Source organism: Chaetodon auriga, chromosome 5 (assembly GCF_051107435.1).
Source record: "Chaetodon auriga isolate fChaAug3 chromosome 5, fChaAug3.hap1, whole genome shotgun sequence".
Taxonomy (NCBI): Eukaryota; Metazoa; Chordata; class Actinopteri; order Chaetodontiformes; family Chaetodontidae; genus Chaetodon; species Chaetodon auriga.
The window spans coordinates 12,199,171-12,218,987 of NC_135078.1; the positions used below are offsets into that span (position 1 = coordinate 12,199,171).

Genomic DNA, 19,817 nt, shown 5'->3' on the forward strand with positions numbered 1-19,817 from the left:
TGTATGTTTCTCGTCAGTCTTTGCACTGGTGTTCATCTGCTGTCAGTCCTGGACAGAATGTATTAGTCAGTGTGCCCAGACCTGTTTGAGTTTCTGTAGGTGGCACTGTTCTCTTCCTCTGTTCAGCCATGGTGGTTCAGTTCTTCTTTATTCTTCCCAAACTGGAAATTAAACTGAATCAGCACTCCGTCCGTTTAGAACTACAGCTTTCATGAAGTTATGAATCGTCGTTACAGCAATGGTTGATGGGATTTTAAAAGATTTGTGGGGTGTTACTTCAAATGTCTGTCATGTAGTCATGTGTAACAGTAATCATGTAAAACAAAAATCCACAGTGACAAGGTTTGAACCCAAAAGCACCACTCAGGAGACGAGGCAGGTAAAGTGAAAAGTTCAGCGTTACTGGTCGTCAGAAACAGGCGAAGGGATGAGGTGAAGGCCCAGGCAGGCAGGCGGAGCAAAGACTGGTCCTCTAAGAAGCAGATAAATGGAAATTGGCCTGCACATACTGCCAGGCTAATGAGGAAGTGGTAACAGGTGTGCAGGTGGACCGCGCCGGTCAGGTGGTGAGGAATGGTGGGAACAAAGGGGTTTGTATGGCAAAGGCAGGGAGCAGCTTGTAAATGTGACACAAGAAACAGGCTGATGTGACAGTGTCGAACGGGTCAAACTGTCAAATGTGCAGCAAAAAGTATGCATGATGGTCTTTTTGCTCCTTTGGCATAATTTTCAAACCACTCAGCTTCTGTGTTAGTTTTTTTTTTTTATTATAATATAACATATTTATAGTGTTTCTATCAGCATTTACAGAGCATTGTCTTCATTTGGTGTTTCCCTCATGTTGCCTTATTAGACCTCTTCTCAGGTCTGTGTGGGTGTGTGCACGCTGTGCTTGACTGACATCTCCCTAACACTGTTTTTTTTTTCCTTTCAATATTTGTTTACATTTATTGGTACACAGAGTTTTGGTGAGTGCACATAGCTCTTCATCTTCTAACCACATTCAACCTGAGCAGGGCTCTCATCAGCCACACTAAGTGAAAACACCTGTGGGTGTTTAAGAACCCTTTAATGAACATATTTATTCTATTATCCTGCAGTGTTTTCATCCACAGTGACCCAAATTTACTTAACACAGTGACTGGTTTGAACCCGTTGTTTTAGGTGAATTACAAATGTGCATATTTATACCATTACAGTACTTTATTATGCAGACCTACACTGTATTTCAAATTCCTAAGCAGTGCATTGTAAATTTATACTCTCATGCTAAACTGATCACTTCCTGGCTGTAGCTCCATTCTTAGCACACAGGCATGAGGCTGGTATTGGTCTTTTTATCCAACTGTTGGCAAGAAAGCTGTCAGACTTGTCCTTAAATTCATGGTTTTCAACCTCTGCATGTGACAAAGAAACTATATGAATATTTGCCTTACTTCATGTATTGTATGGTGTTCACGCGCAACATGTTGAAGCATTTTATTTCATTAAACAGTTGTCAAACTGCAGAGGTTTTTATGTTGGTAAATGTTGCTTACAAGGGAGCATATAGTAAAGTCAATGGTAAATGGCTGCATCTATATAGTGCTTTTATGCAACCTGCTATATAGTCATTCACACACACTCACACACTATTATGGTGGTATTTCTACAAATAATTTCACAAGGAAGCTTGGGTCAGGTTATGTTTGATGCTGTGTGTGTGTGTGTGTGTGTGCGTGTTTGTGTGAAGGACTCATATTAGGCATTTTCTCTCCTGTGTTGTTGCTCAAGGTCACATTTTTAGATCATGGATTGAATTCAAAAAGCGGCATTTACAAGCAGCGGGGACTTGCGAAGGCGTCTTCTGTTGATTGCACTTCTTTTGTTTCATGGCTGCACACCAGGTGGCGTCACACACCGCACTTTGTTTTCAGCCTGTCAGGCCAAAGCTTTTGCAATGATACAAGTGAACCAGAAGGGGGCAGTAGATCATCACTAAAACTGGGTTGGTAGGTTTAATAACAACCTTTAGTAAACCCGTTTGATAACATATCTGTTTCTCCTCTTCTCCCACTCACACACTCACTCTCACACACACACACACACACACACACACACACACACACACACACATGCGCGCACACACTTAAACACTGTTCTGTTACAGATGTCCTTTCAGAAGGAAGGTTCTGCTAAATAATTAAGCAAATTAACTTGATGAGTAGTTTTTCTTCAGTGTGCCCTCAGCAGAACTGTGCTTTATTAAAAGAGTGTTTTGTTAGAGGAGCTTTAAATTGGCTGTTTTTCAAAGCATTTGTTGATTTTTTGAGTAATGAATACGCATTCAGACAAACAGGTTCTCTTTTTTTTTTACAGCCTAAATGCGGGCTCTTTGTGATTCTGCAGGTGCTCAGCTGTCCTCTCAAAATATTCACACCTCTCTGTTGGTCCCTGTGCTCATTTGTCAGACTGCAGGAGTAGCTCGCCTTCCTGCGTGCTCCTCCAACTTCTCTCCTATCTGTCTGTCTCATCGGCTTCATTGGGGATGGAGGCGGATGTTGCCCAGAAAGACAGACATATAGGCAGGCAGATGCCCCCTGCCAGAGTCCGTCAGACGGCCCGATGCCTCAAGTCCAGCTGGGCTCAGACCAGTCAGGCTTCAGGCGTCTCTGGAGACCAGCTCTCTTTTGCCGTCACTGTCTAGGACTTTGGCTGTGTTCACACTGCATCTAAGTGAAAAGATGTCCCAATTTTGATTCCCCCCCCCCCCCCTTTGCACCTGAGGGGTAATTGGAATGAATGCAAAATAGCCCAATTTGGAGATGATAGTAACTTAATCTCTTGCCATTTGTCTGAGAAAATGGTCAGCATTGAGAGTCGGTGAGAATAATAATAATAAATAGAAATAATTAACATTCCTAAAGGGAAGAAACACCTTAATTCAGTCAAAACACAGAGGCAGGAATTCACACCATTTACCATTACGTTTAGTCCATATTGGTGTTGATGGTGGATGTTCTTGACTTTTGTGACCTGATGCTGAAAAGCGCTGAAATTGTCTGATTATCTATTGGAGATCAGCTAGCTCTCTCTGGAGCTTTCAACTGCATCTCACCCTCTTCATTAGATCGAGGTACCTCAGTTGTCATCACATGACCTAAGCATGGCACCTGGTAACCCCTGTTTCTGTTCAAAGATTTAACGTGAATGACCTGCTTGATCTTTCTCCAGCTGTCCACTGACCCCTGCTTGCTGACCTTTGACCCCCTCCTGATTGGTTTTGATTTTATTCTGGTGATCACAGACATTGTCTGTTTCCTGTGCTCATACAGTGTGGTGTTAAAGTGATCACTCCTTGTGACTTGAACATTGTGTTTGCGGTTTGTCCATCTGTCCTGTTCCTGTGAGGAACCTTGAATACCTTGAGGGAATCTCAGTTTCATTTGGACTCAGGGAAGAACTGATATGGTGGTCAGAGGTCACTGTGACCTCACAAAAAGCACTTTTTGGCCACAACTCAATAATTCATGTGTTAGTCATGACAAAATTTCACACAAATGTCTCATAGGATAAAATGAAGAAGTGGTGACATTTTGTGTCCAAAGGGTCAAAGGTCAACTTCACTGTGACATCATAATGTTCTACAAAAACACTTTTTGGGCCATTATTCAACACCATAACTCAGGAACAGAAGGGGAGATTGTGGCCATATTTCACGTTTGGTCAGATACTGAATTGGTGACTCTAATCTTGGGTGTCCACCTGTGAAGCTGTGCTGATTGTGTAGATCTTCTGAGCTGATGTAAACAGTGACTCAAAGGATGGCAGAGGCACAAAACAGGCTGTGGTTCTAGTTGTCCTTCTCTGTTTGTTCCCTGTGTACCTCTTTTTCCTCTCTTCTTCCTGTCTTCCTGTTTATTGTTTATCATCAGCCTCTCTTCTTCGACCATTCCCTCAACTGTACTCCCATCCCTCCCTCCCTCCCCTCTCTCTCTCCCTGACTCTCCAAAGGCAAGGTCTGGCCACATAGAGCCACTAATGGGCTCTCTAACAAGGGGGACTGGCTAGAGATGTGTGAATGCACCACAGCAACACCACAACCCCCACACAGAGCGGTGAGAGGCACTTTCAGCTGAGAGAAATAAAGGGTGTGCAGCACAGTTTTTTCATATTCTTACCCAGATGGAGCTTGCAGAGGGAGATATGTCATAGCTTCGAAACATCGGCACATTTGCACATCTGTGTGTGTGTGTGTGCGTTGGTGGGATCGTGCGAGTACCTGTGTGTCAGCGCCTATGCGAGAGTAAGAGACGTGTATGTGCCTTTGAAGGGTTACACAGCCCCATGAGAGCATTTAGCACTTAACCGCTGCTAAGCAAGAAGCGGAGGATGTTCTCCCGTCTTGAGTCGACTGAAAGAGTTATATTTTCCTCTTAAAAATCTGGAGGTTGTTGCAAAACTACAGATACATTCAAGCGGTGTGAACGAGAGCACAGAAAAGGATTTACAGATTTATGCCACGTTTTTATTATGTTGTTCCAGTCTATGAGTCATGAGGAATTATGTTAAAATTGGCAGACATGGACATTCATATACTTTACATCCTGGCAGTTTATACATCACGTAACTGCAGAAATACAGAGCATAAGGAGTGAATGTATGTTGCTGTGTGGTGTAATGGTGGAGGAAGGAAAGTAATGCAAGTTAATAGAATTCTTCACTACACTCTCTTGGGATTGCAGTCCACGAGTTGCAATGAGGATGAGTCATACAATTTGGAGGCAGCCAGTCAGTCCTTTGTGCCGCAATATACACACATTATCCAGCCTGCCCCTCTAGACAAGTCCACACACACACACACACACACACACACACACACACACTCACACAAACATTTTCACTTGGAGAATTTCTTGAATATGAGTTGTTCTGTTGATCAGGCTAATAGTGTTGATCTTTGTTTAGCAAAGTCTCCTTGGTGCCTTTCCTCTGTAATCTTTGCTAGCTTTAAGGAATGTCCCCATGTCCCGCCTTGTGACAGCTTCACACGCACACAAAACACCTAATTGGCTTCAAATGCCATCAGCAAAAAAAAAAAAGAAAAAAAAAGAAGAAGAAGAGATGAAGAAAGGCAGAGGAGAGGGAGGCACAGAATATGCGAGGGAGGAGATTGGAGGAGAGGACAGGAAAGTGAAGGAGGCATGTGGGGGAAGAAGGACGTGGAATAACATGAGAGAGAATTAGGTTGAGAAAGAGGCAATGACGACAGGAGGTGAAGAAGAAATGAGATCATGTCGAGAAGGAAAGAGCAGATGCAACAGGGAAGGAAACTGACTAGAAGCATTGACTGAACCCCCAACACCTGTGTTCTTGAACACCCCTGGGTATTATTGGCTGTTTGTGTAATTAGCAGAGTCTAACTTTGAGTCCCACTGATTACACTGCAAGATCGTCCACAAACCCTCAACTTAAAAGAGTCAAGATTAAAAAGGGCCACTGCATCTGTTGAACGCAGCCATTGCCCTTTTCGCCAAATCCTGTTTACAGTGGCAGTAAGATAGACCAGCCCCTGTCCCAGTGGCATTTCACTGCCATTTAGCCCAAAGAAGCAACACATCTAGAGGTAATTAGTCCAATTATGAGGCTGTTATCTGCCTTTCTCAAAGCCTCACTGCATGTTAAGATTGCCCTATTAATGGTATTAAGGTGTGCTGTTTGCATTAATCGCTGCAGAGGAGAAGCCGTCGCAAACGCTCGGCGCATTGTTTGCATCGACAGTTGATGTGGAGATACGGGGTTATTCAGGTGAGAGGAGAGAATGGAAGATTGATGATGATGTGGCTCCAAAATTACATCTGAAGTTCTGAATAAATGTGACCAGCATTTGAGAACACACATTTTCATCACCTCATCTCCCGTTTTCTCACTTCTTGTTGTGACTGATGGGATCATACATGAAAACACTTTGTTTCTCATTGGCAGACTGTAGCAACAGAGTGAACGCACAGCTGAACTTAAGCCTTCAGGTCTTAAGTCAGAATTAAGTAAGGTGAGCATCAGATCATAAACTCTCTGCCGTGCGTGATGCAGTGCCTCTGAACGGTGATGCATTCGCTTACTGACGTATATGCTGACGTGCATTTGAAGGGTGATGTGAGCGCGAGGGAAAAAAGTGAAAGGACGACATCGTCGGTGACTGTCATGCTTCGAGCTGAACTGAACGAATTTGAATCAGCAGCATGTGATTTCCACCTCAGGTACGAACATGAGTGTGCTTTTAATAGTCTCATCTTAACTCTCTGGGAAAAAAGGGCAGAAGTATATTCCCCAAAATAATCTATATCTGTGACCTGTTGAAGTTACCAGCATATATTATCTAACAAGATCATTAAGTCACACGTTTATATGTGTAAAGAGTTTCTGTACAACTGGCACTAAAACGAGTCTCAATGGATGTCAGATCTCCTCCAGGTTCACCAATCTTTCTTCTCAAGTCACACTGTCCTATTTGCATTTTCCCATTCCTATTAGAGGCAGTAATCCACCTAATTAGAGTCGACATCCAGCAGAAATGTCTAGTGGAGAGGTAATATTTCAAGATGCACAATTACACCATTTTGTGATTTGGCTGGAGGATGTGACATTGATTGCTTGCTCATTGCACCATCACCATTTTCTGTACCGTTGAAGATGAAAAGTGCTTGCGAGTGTATTATGATCACTTTGCAGCATGATACAGTTTAAATATTACTTACTGCAACACAATGGAAAGGAGCAATAAAGTAATATTGCAATATTGTAATGTGAACTTCAGGTCGCAGCACGAATGCTGTCGCAGAAAATGACGGAGCACAGTCAGGGCTTGATATCAGCAAGTTACCGCCCTGTTGAATTTGTCCTTCAGAAGTTGTGATAAATTACAAGACTCAGTAGAGTCCTTTCCCATCAACTTCCAAAACTTATGCGCTAACAAGCACAAGCCACACAAATTAACTTAAATCAGAGTTCTCGAAGGGGTTATGCTCGCTCTCTCATCTCATTTAGCAGTGAGCTTTGTGTGTGTGTGCGTGTGTGTGTGCCTGAGACGTTTGCTGAGGTGAGATCATGTGAAACAAGAAATTCATAAGTCAAGTCCTGTTACAATATTGCTGGAGCAGTTGCTAAGATACTAGTGTGCTTGATGAATTGACTCATTACTTGAAGCAACAGTTTCATGAGTGTGATTCAAGTTCATTGCTTCTCTTGCAGAGACATTTCATTTGGGGAGCAGGTTGATAAGCGCTGTCAAAAGTATTTTTACAGTGAGGCCGCCTCATGCAAGAATATAATTACCAAAGGGAGGCTCATTATTTAAATCAAATGTGATTGGTGAACTTCTCCAAAAACTGTCTCAGGTTTTAGAAGGTATGAATTTCTGGACGGACAGCACAAATTGGCGCCTCGTGTCAGGTATTAACCACCTCTAGACCTGACCAGAAGCAATCAGCTCGCTGTTGCCTCCGATCTGTAATCTCATCTTCGGTGTTGTGAACTCTTCACTGGCTGTTGATTAGTCATTCATGTGGGGTCAGGCTGAACTTTTACATTTCTGAGTGGCCTGTTGTGGTTTTATTCCTGCTAATAAAGGAGGCTTGATTGAGTGCACACCTCATCTTTCCCCACATTTATTGATGAGCACTCTTTCAAGCCCACTCGTCCTTTCTGCATCTTGATGTCCTCCTGAAGGGGTTGAGATGTGGGCCTGTTAATGGGGGTTCAGTGAGTGTGGTCCTCAGGCTGCTATACTGAGGGCAGAGTGGTATCAGCTCGAGAGACCCCGCTGACTAATATCCATTGGTGTGAATTATAGCTGTCAACAGGCTTTATGTTCATGAGACTAATCGATTCTTGCAAATGTGATCTGTAGCTCTGTAGATCTGCAGCTCATGCTATTAATATGACTGCATGTCTTCAAAAGTGAGCTCTCGAGTTATCCATTTCACATTTTGTACTTTTCACACAGACATGTTCTGTGCAGGGGACAGATAAGCATGTGCCATGCAATGCTGAAAACCAGCAGGTTTCTATGGCAACCAGAGACAACAGCAGGTTCGCTGATGAGAAAACTTCAGCCGCAGAGCAGGGGCGAAGCAGCGAGGTTTGCCGTGATGTTATGTTTGGGGTACATTTTTCCACCACCTTCGGAGGATGTTTGCTCCTGTTTGGAGTCACAGGCAAACTCCAGAGTTACAAAGTAGGAGTAGCTGCTGATTCTGGAAATATTTTTACTATTGTAACTAACTTCCACTTTGAAAGTTGATATTTTCAGTTGAGTTCTCACATGGATGATTTAAATTACTCCACAGATTTTGCTTTGTACTTCTATAACGCCGCTGGACTTAAAGTCCAAAAAGGACCAAAACTGATGCAGCAGAACCACAGATGTCATTTTTTTTTATTCATTATGTTCTTCATTATCAACCTGATGCCTACATTACCCACCATGCACTGACATCACTTGAGGCGATTTATCAGATATTGCACAGCTTCCTTTGGAGCCACAAAAGAGCCACAAAAGTGCTCCCCTTTAAGGATACTCCAGGTTTATGTGATGGTTTTTTGGCTGTTTCAGTTGTGTTTCTAAGAAATTCTGTTTGTCAGCTTGATGTGGCAGATGGTTTTAAATTCTATGATACCCATGAGCCTGAGAGAAGCCTGCCTTAGGCGTGAAGCTGTGAGCTGCGTCCAGCAGAATGCTACAGTATGTAACTGTAATTAAAATCAAAACACAAAGCGCTAGCTGCTGGTTTAACGTACCTGTAGTAGCTTATTTTGGGGAATTTATGGGTGTTCAAGAGTGGCCGTGAACACGACATTGATATATTATCAGATATCTAAACTTTACATGGTGAACAGTAGCACACAGTTGACGATTTCCACATTTAGCAAACACGGGGCATCATTAGCATTATCTGTTTGTGGCTACCTGGCAAATGTAAGTGCAATATTCACTCCTTTTTTTAGCTCTGTTTTTGGTCTCCACCCATTTCTGAGAAAATTGTCCAACTCTTTAACTATTAAATGCTCAACTCTTAACTCAGTTTTTGTTAAAAATAGCTGTTTGCTTTGGAAACAGATTTGATGAGGTGAGATCTAAATGATAGCATTAAAGGAGTGAGCCGTAAAACCAAAATAATGAGATAAAAATGTCACTGTAAGTTCTTTGACAGTTCATGTGGTCATTTGACCCTAACGTTGATACAAATATGTCCATCCCTTCAGCTTATGACAGCTTAACATATCATTAGGTTTCTGTAAAGTGGTATCTTTAGCTTAGCATTAGCTTCTGTTTAGTTTTAAGCTTCATCATTGGAGCTCTTTCTGTTAAATCAAAATGTTTTGCTGTGTTCCTGTAGTGCTAAACGTAACCTCTGGTGGTCAAAAACTTGCAGAGTCTCAACCCCCGGCGTCTTCTTGCGGGTATTTAACAAGAAATTTGAGTACGTATATTTAAAAAAAGAAAACGAGAGCCTTGAAAATCCCTGTATATGTTGTCCCCTGTGTGTTTGCAGCCGTCTCTTCCCATAACTCGACGTTCCTTGAGGCCTCTTCTTCATAACATTACGGAATAAGAAAGGCTGCAGGCTTTTTTTTCCATCAAGTTTTGCAATCCCGCCGGGACCTTTTATGGGAGATATTTTTCGTGGTTCATTTGATGTTGCTGGTGTTGATTGTGTGTTTGAAGTTTGTGTTTTTGATGCTTGTAGTTCCTCAGAGACAGTGTCACAGGCAAGAAAAATAATGACACAAACCAAAAAAAGAAAATGTGTTGGGATATTGATCGAAATTTGCATTAAATGTGGCTCAGAGGTCAGAAGCAGATTTTGAAGTCTGCGAGGTCAGTTTCGCTCCATCGTGCATGAGATGCTGCATCTGCTGAAATGTATCCAGGATCAATTCTACCAACATTATGTTTTGTTTTGCTGAACAGCCTTTCGGCTATGCATAACTGCAGATGGAAAGACAAGAAGAATATTTCAGACTATTTCAGCTGTGTCTCTGTCAGATCAATAAACACATTCTCTCTTTGTTTCTTTCTGAAGAACAACTTGAGGAGGATAAATTGCACAGTAATGGAGGTAAAGTATCGTCATCTGAGCTCAAAAACACTCATTTTGGCTGCTCACCTTCAACTATTTTGCCTCTGTGCCTCTCTTTCTTTCTCATTCAGCAGAAAGTTTAGTTTCAGTTGAAGTCGGCTTGGGCTCTGACTCATGCAGCTTTGCGCTGTTCTCTTTTGGCACCATTTTTCTCACTCTCTCGCTCCATCCATTCATGCTTAATCTGCTCCACATCAGCATATTTGAACAACGCTGTACTACTAATACATTTCACGTCAGACAGCAGTGTTAATTCTTCATTACCCAAATTGAGCACATTTGCTGGTCGTAAGTGTCCGTCTGCTGCCAGGATTACTCTTACTGCTGCAATCCGGAAATAGAACTAATGGATGTTTTGGTATTAAGTGCATGACACAAATCAATTTAGTTAAACTTCATGCACTATATAGCACAAATATGTTCACCCAAATTTTTGGAAAAAACATATTTTCTCACTCACCCCAAGTGGTATCTAGACATGCAGATAGTTTTGGTTTCATTTGCTCAGGTTATAGGAGAAATCTGCCCCTGATATTTCTACAGTGGAGGTGCCCTCTGTCCTGAAAAAATATGGAATATTCAACAGCAACGTCTTTTTACATAAGAACTGAGTCTCAGCAGTTTTCACAGAAAGGACCGCAGGTGTCGTACGCTGTATAGTTTGTAAAGCCCTGTGAGGCAAATTATGATTTGTGATGCTGGGCTCTATAAATGAAATTGACTTGTAAATTATGAGTGTATTTTTAGAAAGTTTTTATCAACATTAAAACAATTCCATTCACATCCATTGTGTATGTTTCGAGGCAGACAGCTTACAGATAGATATCTCAAAATCTGGGCAAATGAAAGCAGAACTATTTGCATGGTGAAATACCTTCACAGATGAGTAAGAAAATATGTTCTTTTGTATTTTTTTAAAAATTAAATCAGTCTCTATCTCTGTGTTCTTCCAACAGGGAGCCAGGCGAAGCAGGACTGGTCCATCCAGTGGCCCACCTCTGAATCAGGCAAAGAAAACACTCCGGTGTGCCAGCCAGAGGCCAGTCAGTGGATCCGGTTCCAGCTCTCCCAAAGCCCCAAAGTCCAGTCCAAGTACAACCAGCACATGTGCCACAGCCCCCAGGCCCTGGCCCCCCCTTTATATGCCGATCGACTAACCGTCGACAGCCCCGCCACAGGGCTCTTCCCCCCCTTGGACTCTGGTCATCGCTCCCTGCCCCCGTCACCCCGCCAGAGGCATTTTGGCCACACACCTCCTCGGACTCCCTTGGTGGTCAACACCATGACCCCACCTGGCACTCCTCCCATGCGGCGAAGAAACAAAGTGAAGGCCCCAGGAACGCCGCCTCCGCCGAGCCGCAAGCTCATCCATCTCCTGCCAGGCTTCACCGCGCTGCACCGCAGCAAATCCCACGAGTTCCAGCTGGGGAACCGCTTGGATGACACGCAGACACCAAAGTAAGTCTTATACTCCTCTGGATTTTCAATGGCAAACAGTTGTGGCTTGGAGCTTTGTGTTCATAGCCATGAACCATGATACGAAGGTCAGAATTCAAAGCACAGTCCATGAAGCTGCTATCACTCCCAAACTGAACGACAGCTCTTTTCATTTACCAAGGAAAACTGTATATAATGCATTTTGATGCAGTCAAAGGTTTGTTTGCACCCATACACCATGTTTATAACCTCACACATAAATGTTGGCCTTTTCCTTTTAATCCTCTTTTTAATCCATTTCTTAGTGTAGTCCTAAACATAAATGGCCTTTATATTTTTGACAATATTATATATATTTGAAAATGAATTGATGAACAGCAAACACAGCCTTAGAGTTAATAATTGTTCAAGTGATATAATCATTGGAGGAAGTATTCAGATCCTTTACTTGAGTAAAAGTAGCAGTACTGCAATATGAATACTCAACCATAAGTAAAGTTTGCATTAAATTCCTGAATTTGACAATTAAGTAAAAGTAATTAGTAAAAGTAATTTTTGCACTGTTGCATCAGCACATAATTATATTTTATGGTAATAGCTTCACCAGTAGGTGTTAAATGAGCTTTTGAGTAATGAGTCTATAGACAATACTTGAGAAAGCCTCACTTTGCCTTTAAAGTATTTGACCTTTAAAGTTATGTATATCTGCAAGGAAGATGATGTGGAGGCAATGATAAAGTTGTGACAGTTGTTCTTAAAGCATGCATTTGTTTGACTGTCGAAATGATCTTTTTTATAAAGTTTGGAGACAATAATCCAAGTTATTACTGGTCAGTTTGCTTGAAGCCAACATTGAGAGATTCAGTCCTGTCTCTCTCTGATCTGTACAAGGCCTCACAATGTAATTCCATCTGATCCAACTAGCACAGAGCGGAAGTTAGGTCCCCACCTTTCCTTTCAGCAGTTTTACTTGAACATAATCTTCCAGCAGAGTCCAATCAGATTAATTCTGAGGAGGACATCATTGCCCATACAGAACCTACAGCCTGCCGGTAGAGATAAGGGGCCTCGTGGCTGAGTTCCTGACCGGCCACGCTTGCGTCTGGTACTATGCTGATCAGATTTGGCCACGAACAGGGGCCACCACTGCTAGGTAATCAGGAACCAGAGTCCGCCTCAGGAGAGCTGCACTCATTTTGATAATGCTATTAGACGACAGCGCCCTATCATTGCTACACTTGGTAAGTTAATATTTGGGAGTTGTCCTCTGCTTTTACGATGGCCATCTGGGTTGTGTTTGACGTGTGCTTGATTTGCGGACAGGGCTGCGTCCACACATGTCCGCGCATGTGGGTGTTTGCATCCGTATCTGCACAGTGAGGAGTGGATCATAGCTGCAGTGAATAGGCTCAAACGGCATTAGAGAATTGATTACCGGTCCCTGAGCGCTGATAGACTGCAGGCTGTGAGTTGAGCCCCTCTAATCAATGGCCTGTGTGTGCCAGGAAATGTTGCAACTCATCGAGACAGGGCAGATCTGCTGGCTTCTGTGATAGCCAAGTACCTCTCATAATACATCATAATTGGTTGGAGGATGGTGCTGGCAAGCATCAAGTTGGTGGTTCAGTTCTGGCATGAGGCACTTGTACTTGTTTGTTTCGTATCCGCGTGTGCAGGGGAATTGGCTTCGTAGCAAAGTCGGCGTCTGTTTTTTTCTTGATGCAAGAGTAAATATCGAAAGTTAGTAGCCTGAAAGTTCACACCATGCTACGTTTTCTTAAATCCTGGGTTAAGAATGCTGTTCCTCGCCTTGTTTTTCACTTAATGGCTCAGGATGAAAAACAACTTGTAAACATTTCACCGGAGCAAACGAAAAAAATCTCTAAAATATCACACAAAAGCCTATTGCTTACTTTAATGGCTGCTATTCTGTGATACCCTGTTCCTTCCATACTACCCATATTCCCCCCATTACCAACCTCAGGATTTTAATAAGCTCACAGTGCTCCTTACGTTCTCATTTTCTCTTGCTTAATTGCCTGGCACTGTGGCCAGGACACAGTAACCAGGGATTACCCTCTGACCCCATGAGACATGTTTCTTCCTTTATCTTAATGAGATATGGCCTAATATCTCATTATCACTGCATAATACAGCACAAAGACTGTGCAGCTGAATGTGCAAGAATGCTCAGCATACCGTGTTGAGGGGAAACTGAGGTTTGGTTTGGGCACCGACAGATAAGTGACTTTTCATTTTATGAAATGTCATAATTGGCTGTTGTCCTTTTGCCTTGGAAACATTCAAGTATTTCCATTAACTTTAGAGATAGAAAATTACTTAATTACTACACTACTACTTAATTGCCATACCACACATTATACATGAACATGACGTAAGTTATATTCTGCATTGCTCGAGCAGTTTGGCTTCTTGGTATACTATAGTCACTGCGATGTGAAAACTCCAGAAATTACACTGGTAAGTTGGATTTATTTTCAGGTTTGGTTATTATTCATGTGTTTGGCTTAATACACTCTAAAAGATCTATTTATTAAGGTTGGCTACATTGTGCTTCATCTCTTAAGTTGGCATTAAGTGCTTTCAGGTCATCTTTCTGGCCTTTCACATGCACTATAGCCTCTATTACAATGCGTTTTTTGTCTACGGTTGTAAGATGTGTTTTTCTGACAATTGCTTCCAGTCACTTTTAATGTAAAAACTGTAATGCTCTGCTCTGCCTGTGTGGACCCTCATCTTCTGCTTTATAGCTCTGTGCATCCTGGTTTAATGTGTTTGTCTGTGTGATAATGTGTTTTCCTTTCAGCTTGCAGTGAACCATCTGAAGAAATAATGAGTAAATTGCCTCCTTCCCGTCGTGTTCTGTAATATCTATGAATCCAAGATCATCTCACCATGAGATGAAACAGCTTTCAATTTTGCAAGTTGCAATGCATAAAAAAGCAAACTTTCACCTGTGTGGCAAAATTGGACTCTTCTTTCTCACCAGCTGTCAAGTACAGGTTCAAATATGTTCAGTTGTGTCTCAGCCTTGACAAAGATATTTGGCTCAGCTCTTTACTGTTAGCCATGCTGGACGGGGCAGATATGATCAGTTTTGACCGAAGTTTCTAAGTGACTGAGCGGAGAGCTGTACAGAGCTGCAGACTGAGATGTTGATTCTCAGGGATCAGCAGTATTTACTCCATGCTCACATTACAGGGAGTCATTTGGCTCTTAACTAAGGAGGAGGAATCAGTGTTTACTTTATATATCACTGTTTTTCTCCCTATATTCTGCAATCTGGACCTAAATTGAAACACATTTCATAAATATATGCATGTAACATTGTCGTATCATGACTGTCCTCTCAAGAAAAGTGAGAGTTTCGTCAGTCGTTTCAGCAAATTCCCAAAATCGACATAACGTTTACATTCAAGTAACAAAGACGTCTAGTGGCCATAGTAACTGTGAAATACTCTAATGCTTTTTATAGAGCCACAAAGTGTGCAAAGGTGTCGGCGGATGGACGAGAAGACAAAATGTCAGACTTAAACATGGCAGACATAACAGTGGTTATTATTGTAACCATGATGACAAAAGTCCTGAACAAAACAGTAATAACACAGGAGACTGTTTCCTACAGTCAATAGTTCTTTCAACCATCACAGCGAAGATGATCATTTAACTAGAATTGCCTATGGTTAATTGAAAATGCTGAAATTACCTTTGTGTCATATCAATAGCATCAAGTGTGTGATGTAACTACATATTACATGTCGACATTATGTAAAAAATTTTTACACCTATACATTTTTGCGTAACAGTCCTTCAATGGAAAGTGAAGACACAGCTGGTATTGATAATATTTCCTCACTGTGGTGTTACATATTCCATAAGATCGAATGTCATGCAAATTTCCAGCAGATTTTTGGCAATAGATACTGAGCAGATTCCTCTTGTTCCTATGGTGATGACTCAGGCTCTTGGTTGATAGATGCAATGTAAAAATAGACCTTGGCATGTCTTTAACAAGTAGCACAATCTTGCCAATTAGTAGCATGTGAAGTCATTTGCAAGTGATACGGTTTCTTTTCTTTCACAGCTGAAGCCATCAAAGAAGTCTCACATCATTTCAGTTTTACTTGCTTCAACCCTGCATTAGCATTTAAGCTCTCAGACTGTTTAGCCGATTGCATTTGTATCATTTGTGTTATTGTATGTTAAAACAAAACCTCTCAACTAGCAGTTTGACAAAAGGTCAAAAAGGTAAGATTTTGTTCAAAGCTTGAAGCAAGTTTGCAGCTCAGGAAGACGCATTAGTTTTACTGTCTGCCCTCCTGTTTACATCTGTACCTTCTGTTTCAATTTGTGATGACTGCACAGTAGCAAAACACATTCCCCATCCTATAATTAATAAGTTGTATCCCAGCATGAAAAATACATTTGCTGATTCCGGGGATGTTGCCAACTTTATTGGAATTTAGAGAAGTAATTAGTTTGAGTCATTCAGTGTGTGCTCACAGTAAACATGCATATGCTGTGGGAGACTACATGTCACATTTAAATGCTGGTTTAATTTAGTGGAAGTCTGCAGAGCACCAGTCAATTAGTACAGCAAAACCCTAACTGAAAACCATAGATTCGTAAAGGTCTGATTCACTGTTAAAAGTCTCGTGTCAAGAGAGTTTCATCTGGACGTTGCTTCTATGTCTGAAATATGAGCTAGCCTCATCTTGATACACAACGCATCCTCATACCTAAATGACTGAACAGGTCATTGCCAATAACTCCTAAAACTACATGTAAGAATGCTGGAGGGTACCACTGACAGGCGGACCAGACCTTCGTCTACACCTTCGTGGTTAACAGTCACTGTTTGGTTAGATTTGGGCAACAAAACTGCATTTTTAGGTTTTGGAAAACATCATGCTCTGGGTTAAAATCAGTACGTTACTCTTACGTATGGTATGTAACTGAAGTATAGAACATGAACATCCGCCCCACCTTCATCCACATGCCGACTTTCTTGCTCTTTACACTTCACCTGACTTCCTCCTTTGCCTCCATCGTATTTACTACAGCCACTCGAGGTCGCCGCCTAACAATGAATGGAAATAAGGACCATAATGACCTACTTGCATAGGTGACCCATACAGGCACATCCATCTTCTCATCCATCTTTGCCACTGACAGGCTTAAAGAGCGCTGCTGCATGTGATCAGTACAGTGCCAGTACCACTGTTTGTTCTGGTGTGATGGCTGCTGGTGCACCGTGAAAATGTCATCACTGTTAACTTCATATAACGTGACTGATTGCGTCCAGTGTGAGATCAATTACACTGGAAATACACTAAGGTGTGGCTCACATGAGGGTTGGGATTCTTTTTTCTAAACTTGTCTCAGTGTGTTCATATTTCCAACAGAGACAGATGTTTTTTTTTTGTGTGTCAGTAAATCAGTAATTGCTTAATGACGCCATCCTTTCCCCACATTTACTAATTTGACTTTGAAATGTGAGACCCAATTTCCGCAGTCAATTTCTACCCACCTCACTGAGCACCTGCAAACACTGCGTCACATACACACTGTACAGGCTCACACACTGGCACAATCAGTCGAACAAACAGTGCCTTTTTCTGACACAGCCAAGAGATTCGCTAATCATTCTCTAATCTTTCTTTCGATGATTATCCTGTTGTCACTGCACTGAAATACTGATTCTTCATGCTTAGACTACAAAATGAAAAAATCAGCGGAAACAGAAAAGTAATGAAATGATTAAAAAGACAATGTAAATGGTATATTTGAATATATGACGCAACAGCTATGGTTTAGACACGCGATGATGGAACAGAACGAGTTGCATGTTCTTCTTTTGTAACGTAACACTGCGTGAGTGTGATGTCTGGTGATGGGTGTGGAAAGGAGGGGTTGAAGGGGGGACTGAAAACACCAGAAAAGCAAGAAAGAGAAAAGAAAAGAAGCAACAATCTTCAGGTTACTGTCGAACTTTCTTTTAATTAGTAGAATTAAACTGACCAGAAACAAGTCACAAAACACTTTGTTCTCTTTGATCAGTTTGCATTCATAAAACCCAACTGTACCTCAAGTACTTAACTTTTAGACTATTATTTGTTTTGTTCCTTTCCTTCCATTTTTGTGATTTACAGCGAGGAAACCAAAATATCACTTTAATAGTTTCATTAACCAATTCAATGCAGCTCTCATGTTCAATGAGTTCACAAATATATCAAAGATAGATCAATGGCTGTATAGATGTGATTGTGCAGCCCAAATGATCATTTTGTGGGTAGACGAGCTGTGATGAGTGAATTTTTTTTGAATCTCAGCCCTTTTCCGACAAGTGGAGAAGCTCAAAGAGAGACGACTGTTTGGATGAATTACCCAAGTGTAACAGCCACGAGGCCTGTGTTTGACCCATCAGAATCAGTTAAGGCTATAATAGCCCAGCAGCACAGAAATTGACAATACCAGCTCAGAGAAAATATATACAGAGGGAGTTTGTGACAAAATACCTTCTGAAATGTGTTGATCACCACAAATGGATGACATCTAACAACACAGAAGTGCCTGCAGGAGGGATATTTCTTTAGGGGCTTCGATGGCTGTTTGGAGTGTTAACAGTTTTACTTAGAAAACACGAGTGCGACGGATCCCCAGCACCACTTAAACTTTAATATCTAGGCAGGAGTGCGACAGAAATTTTATTTTGTATATGTTTTCAACCTTTGTATGTCTCTCCCTCTGCTGTATTTATTTCTCAGCATCCCCCTCTCTCTCTCTCTCTCTCTCTCTCTCTCCGTGCCCTTTTCAAAGCGGAGAGGCTCTTTGGGCTGGAGTGTCAATTAATGAACCTCGTTGTCTATGTTAATGAGTAGTAACATGCGTTCGTGGAAAAGGCCAAGTGAGTTTTCAGTCTGTCACAGTCCCACTTGGAACGTCACACCAAGATCAGTATGGCAAGGGGGCGTGTTTGTGTTTTTTCACGGCCTCTTGTCTTGCCTTCCCGCCACCAGTGGAAATGGTAATATCATATAGTTAATGCCACCTTATGAGACTTTGACAGCTTTTTGAATGTTAAGCACTTTCTTATTGAATTGGATGTTTGCTAATAAATCACATGGCGCTGGGGGCTGGCATGAATCACCCTCTGCTTCTCTCAGGGTAATTCTACCATGCAACGCTCAGGGGAAGCAAATTTGCATCCATTCCATGACTAATTTAGCTGTTTGCTTTCACTGAGCTGGTGTACACACCATACATTTCTCTCCCCCCTTTCCTTTCCCCTTTCTCTCTCTGTTTCCTTTTCTTTCTGTCCTCACTCCTCTCATTATGCATCTCCTTTGAGAGCCTGTCAATGTGTTATTTTACAGTCATCTGTAAAATCTACCAATTCAGAGAGAAAATACATTTTTTATTGGATTTAGTTTTCTCGGTGGTGTGAAGGAAGCTGTGATGAGGTGTCAGCGGTGTTGACTGAGATCAAGAGTTGAACATCTCTGAGAGAGGATTCACCGAAGGGCAGCTATGAGGTGATGCATTCTGCAAGATATGATCTGTGATCCAAAGGTAAACAAACAGGTTTACCCCTGGTGGTTTGTTTGTCCATTCTGGGCTACTGTAGAAACATGTCAGAACCCACTCTGTGCGTATAAAGAGCTCATTCTAAGGTAATGAAAACACAACAGCCCTTATTTTCAGGTGATTATACACTAATGAACACATATTTATGGATATTATATTCCATTTCTGCCAGCTGATCGCAGTGAATCTAACACAGTGGACCTTTAAGGTTTGTTTTTCTTATGGTTGTCCACATGAAACACCACAAAACACCAAAAAATGTCCACCTCTCCAGGAGCTCCAAAGTACGAAAAGTAAAAAAAATTCCCCAATTAAATGCATGTACACCAGGACTCAGGTTACTGCTTACTGGTGCTGGTGGTCTGTTATCTGAAGACATGTTTATTGCCTTTCACTGACAAGAAGAAGTTTCATGAGTGGTCTCTGAAAATTCAGCCTGCGTCAAGTCGATGCTCCCCAGACGATCCACTGAGATACAGATCCGCCTCTCTCCGGGACACACACATCGTCACATTAGCCAACAACCTCTGACCCTGGAGGATTATTGGTCCCATATGTGGGACATTCACTGTGTAGTCAAGTGCACTGCACCAGGCCATGTATGTCAGCGCAGCAAGATAATGTATGTGTTGTTACGTGGCTTTGGTGGTG

The 19,817-nt window shown here is 41.9% G+C and overlaps 1 protein-coding gene across 3 annotated transcripts in view; it reads left to right on the forward strand.

Annotated features, from left to right (window-relative positions):
• Positions 1-19,817, forward strand: part of ksr2 (kinase suppressor of ras 2) — a 97,301-nt gene that overhangs the window by 14,803 nt on the left and 62,681 nt on the right. For 2 of the 3 annotated variants that reach the window (XM_076731103.1, XM_076731105.1), the window contains exons 4-5: positions 10,065-10,100; positions 11,078-11,579. In XM_076731103.1, coding sequence (XP_076587218.1) covers positions 10,065-10,100; positions 11,078-11,579 — 538 coding nt within the window. The remainder of the gene's footprint in view (positions 1-10,064; positions 10,101-11,077; positions 11,580-19,817) is intronic. The other variant, XM_076731106.1, reaches the window with a different exon arrangement.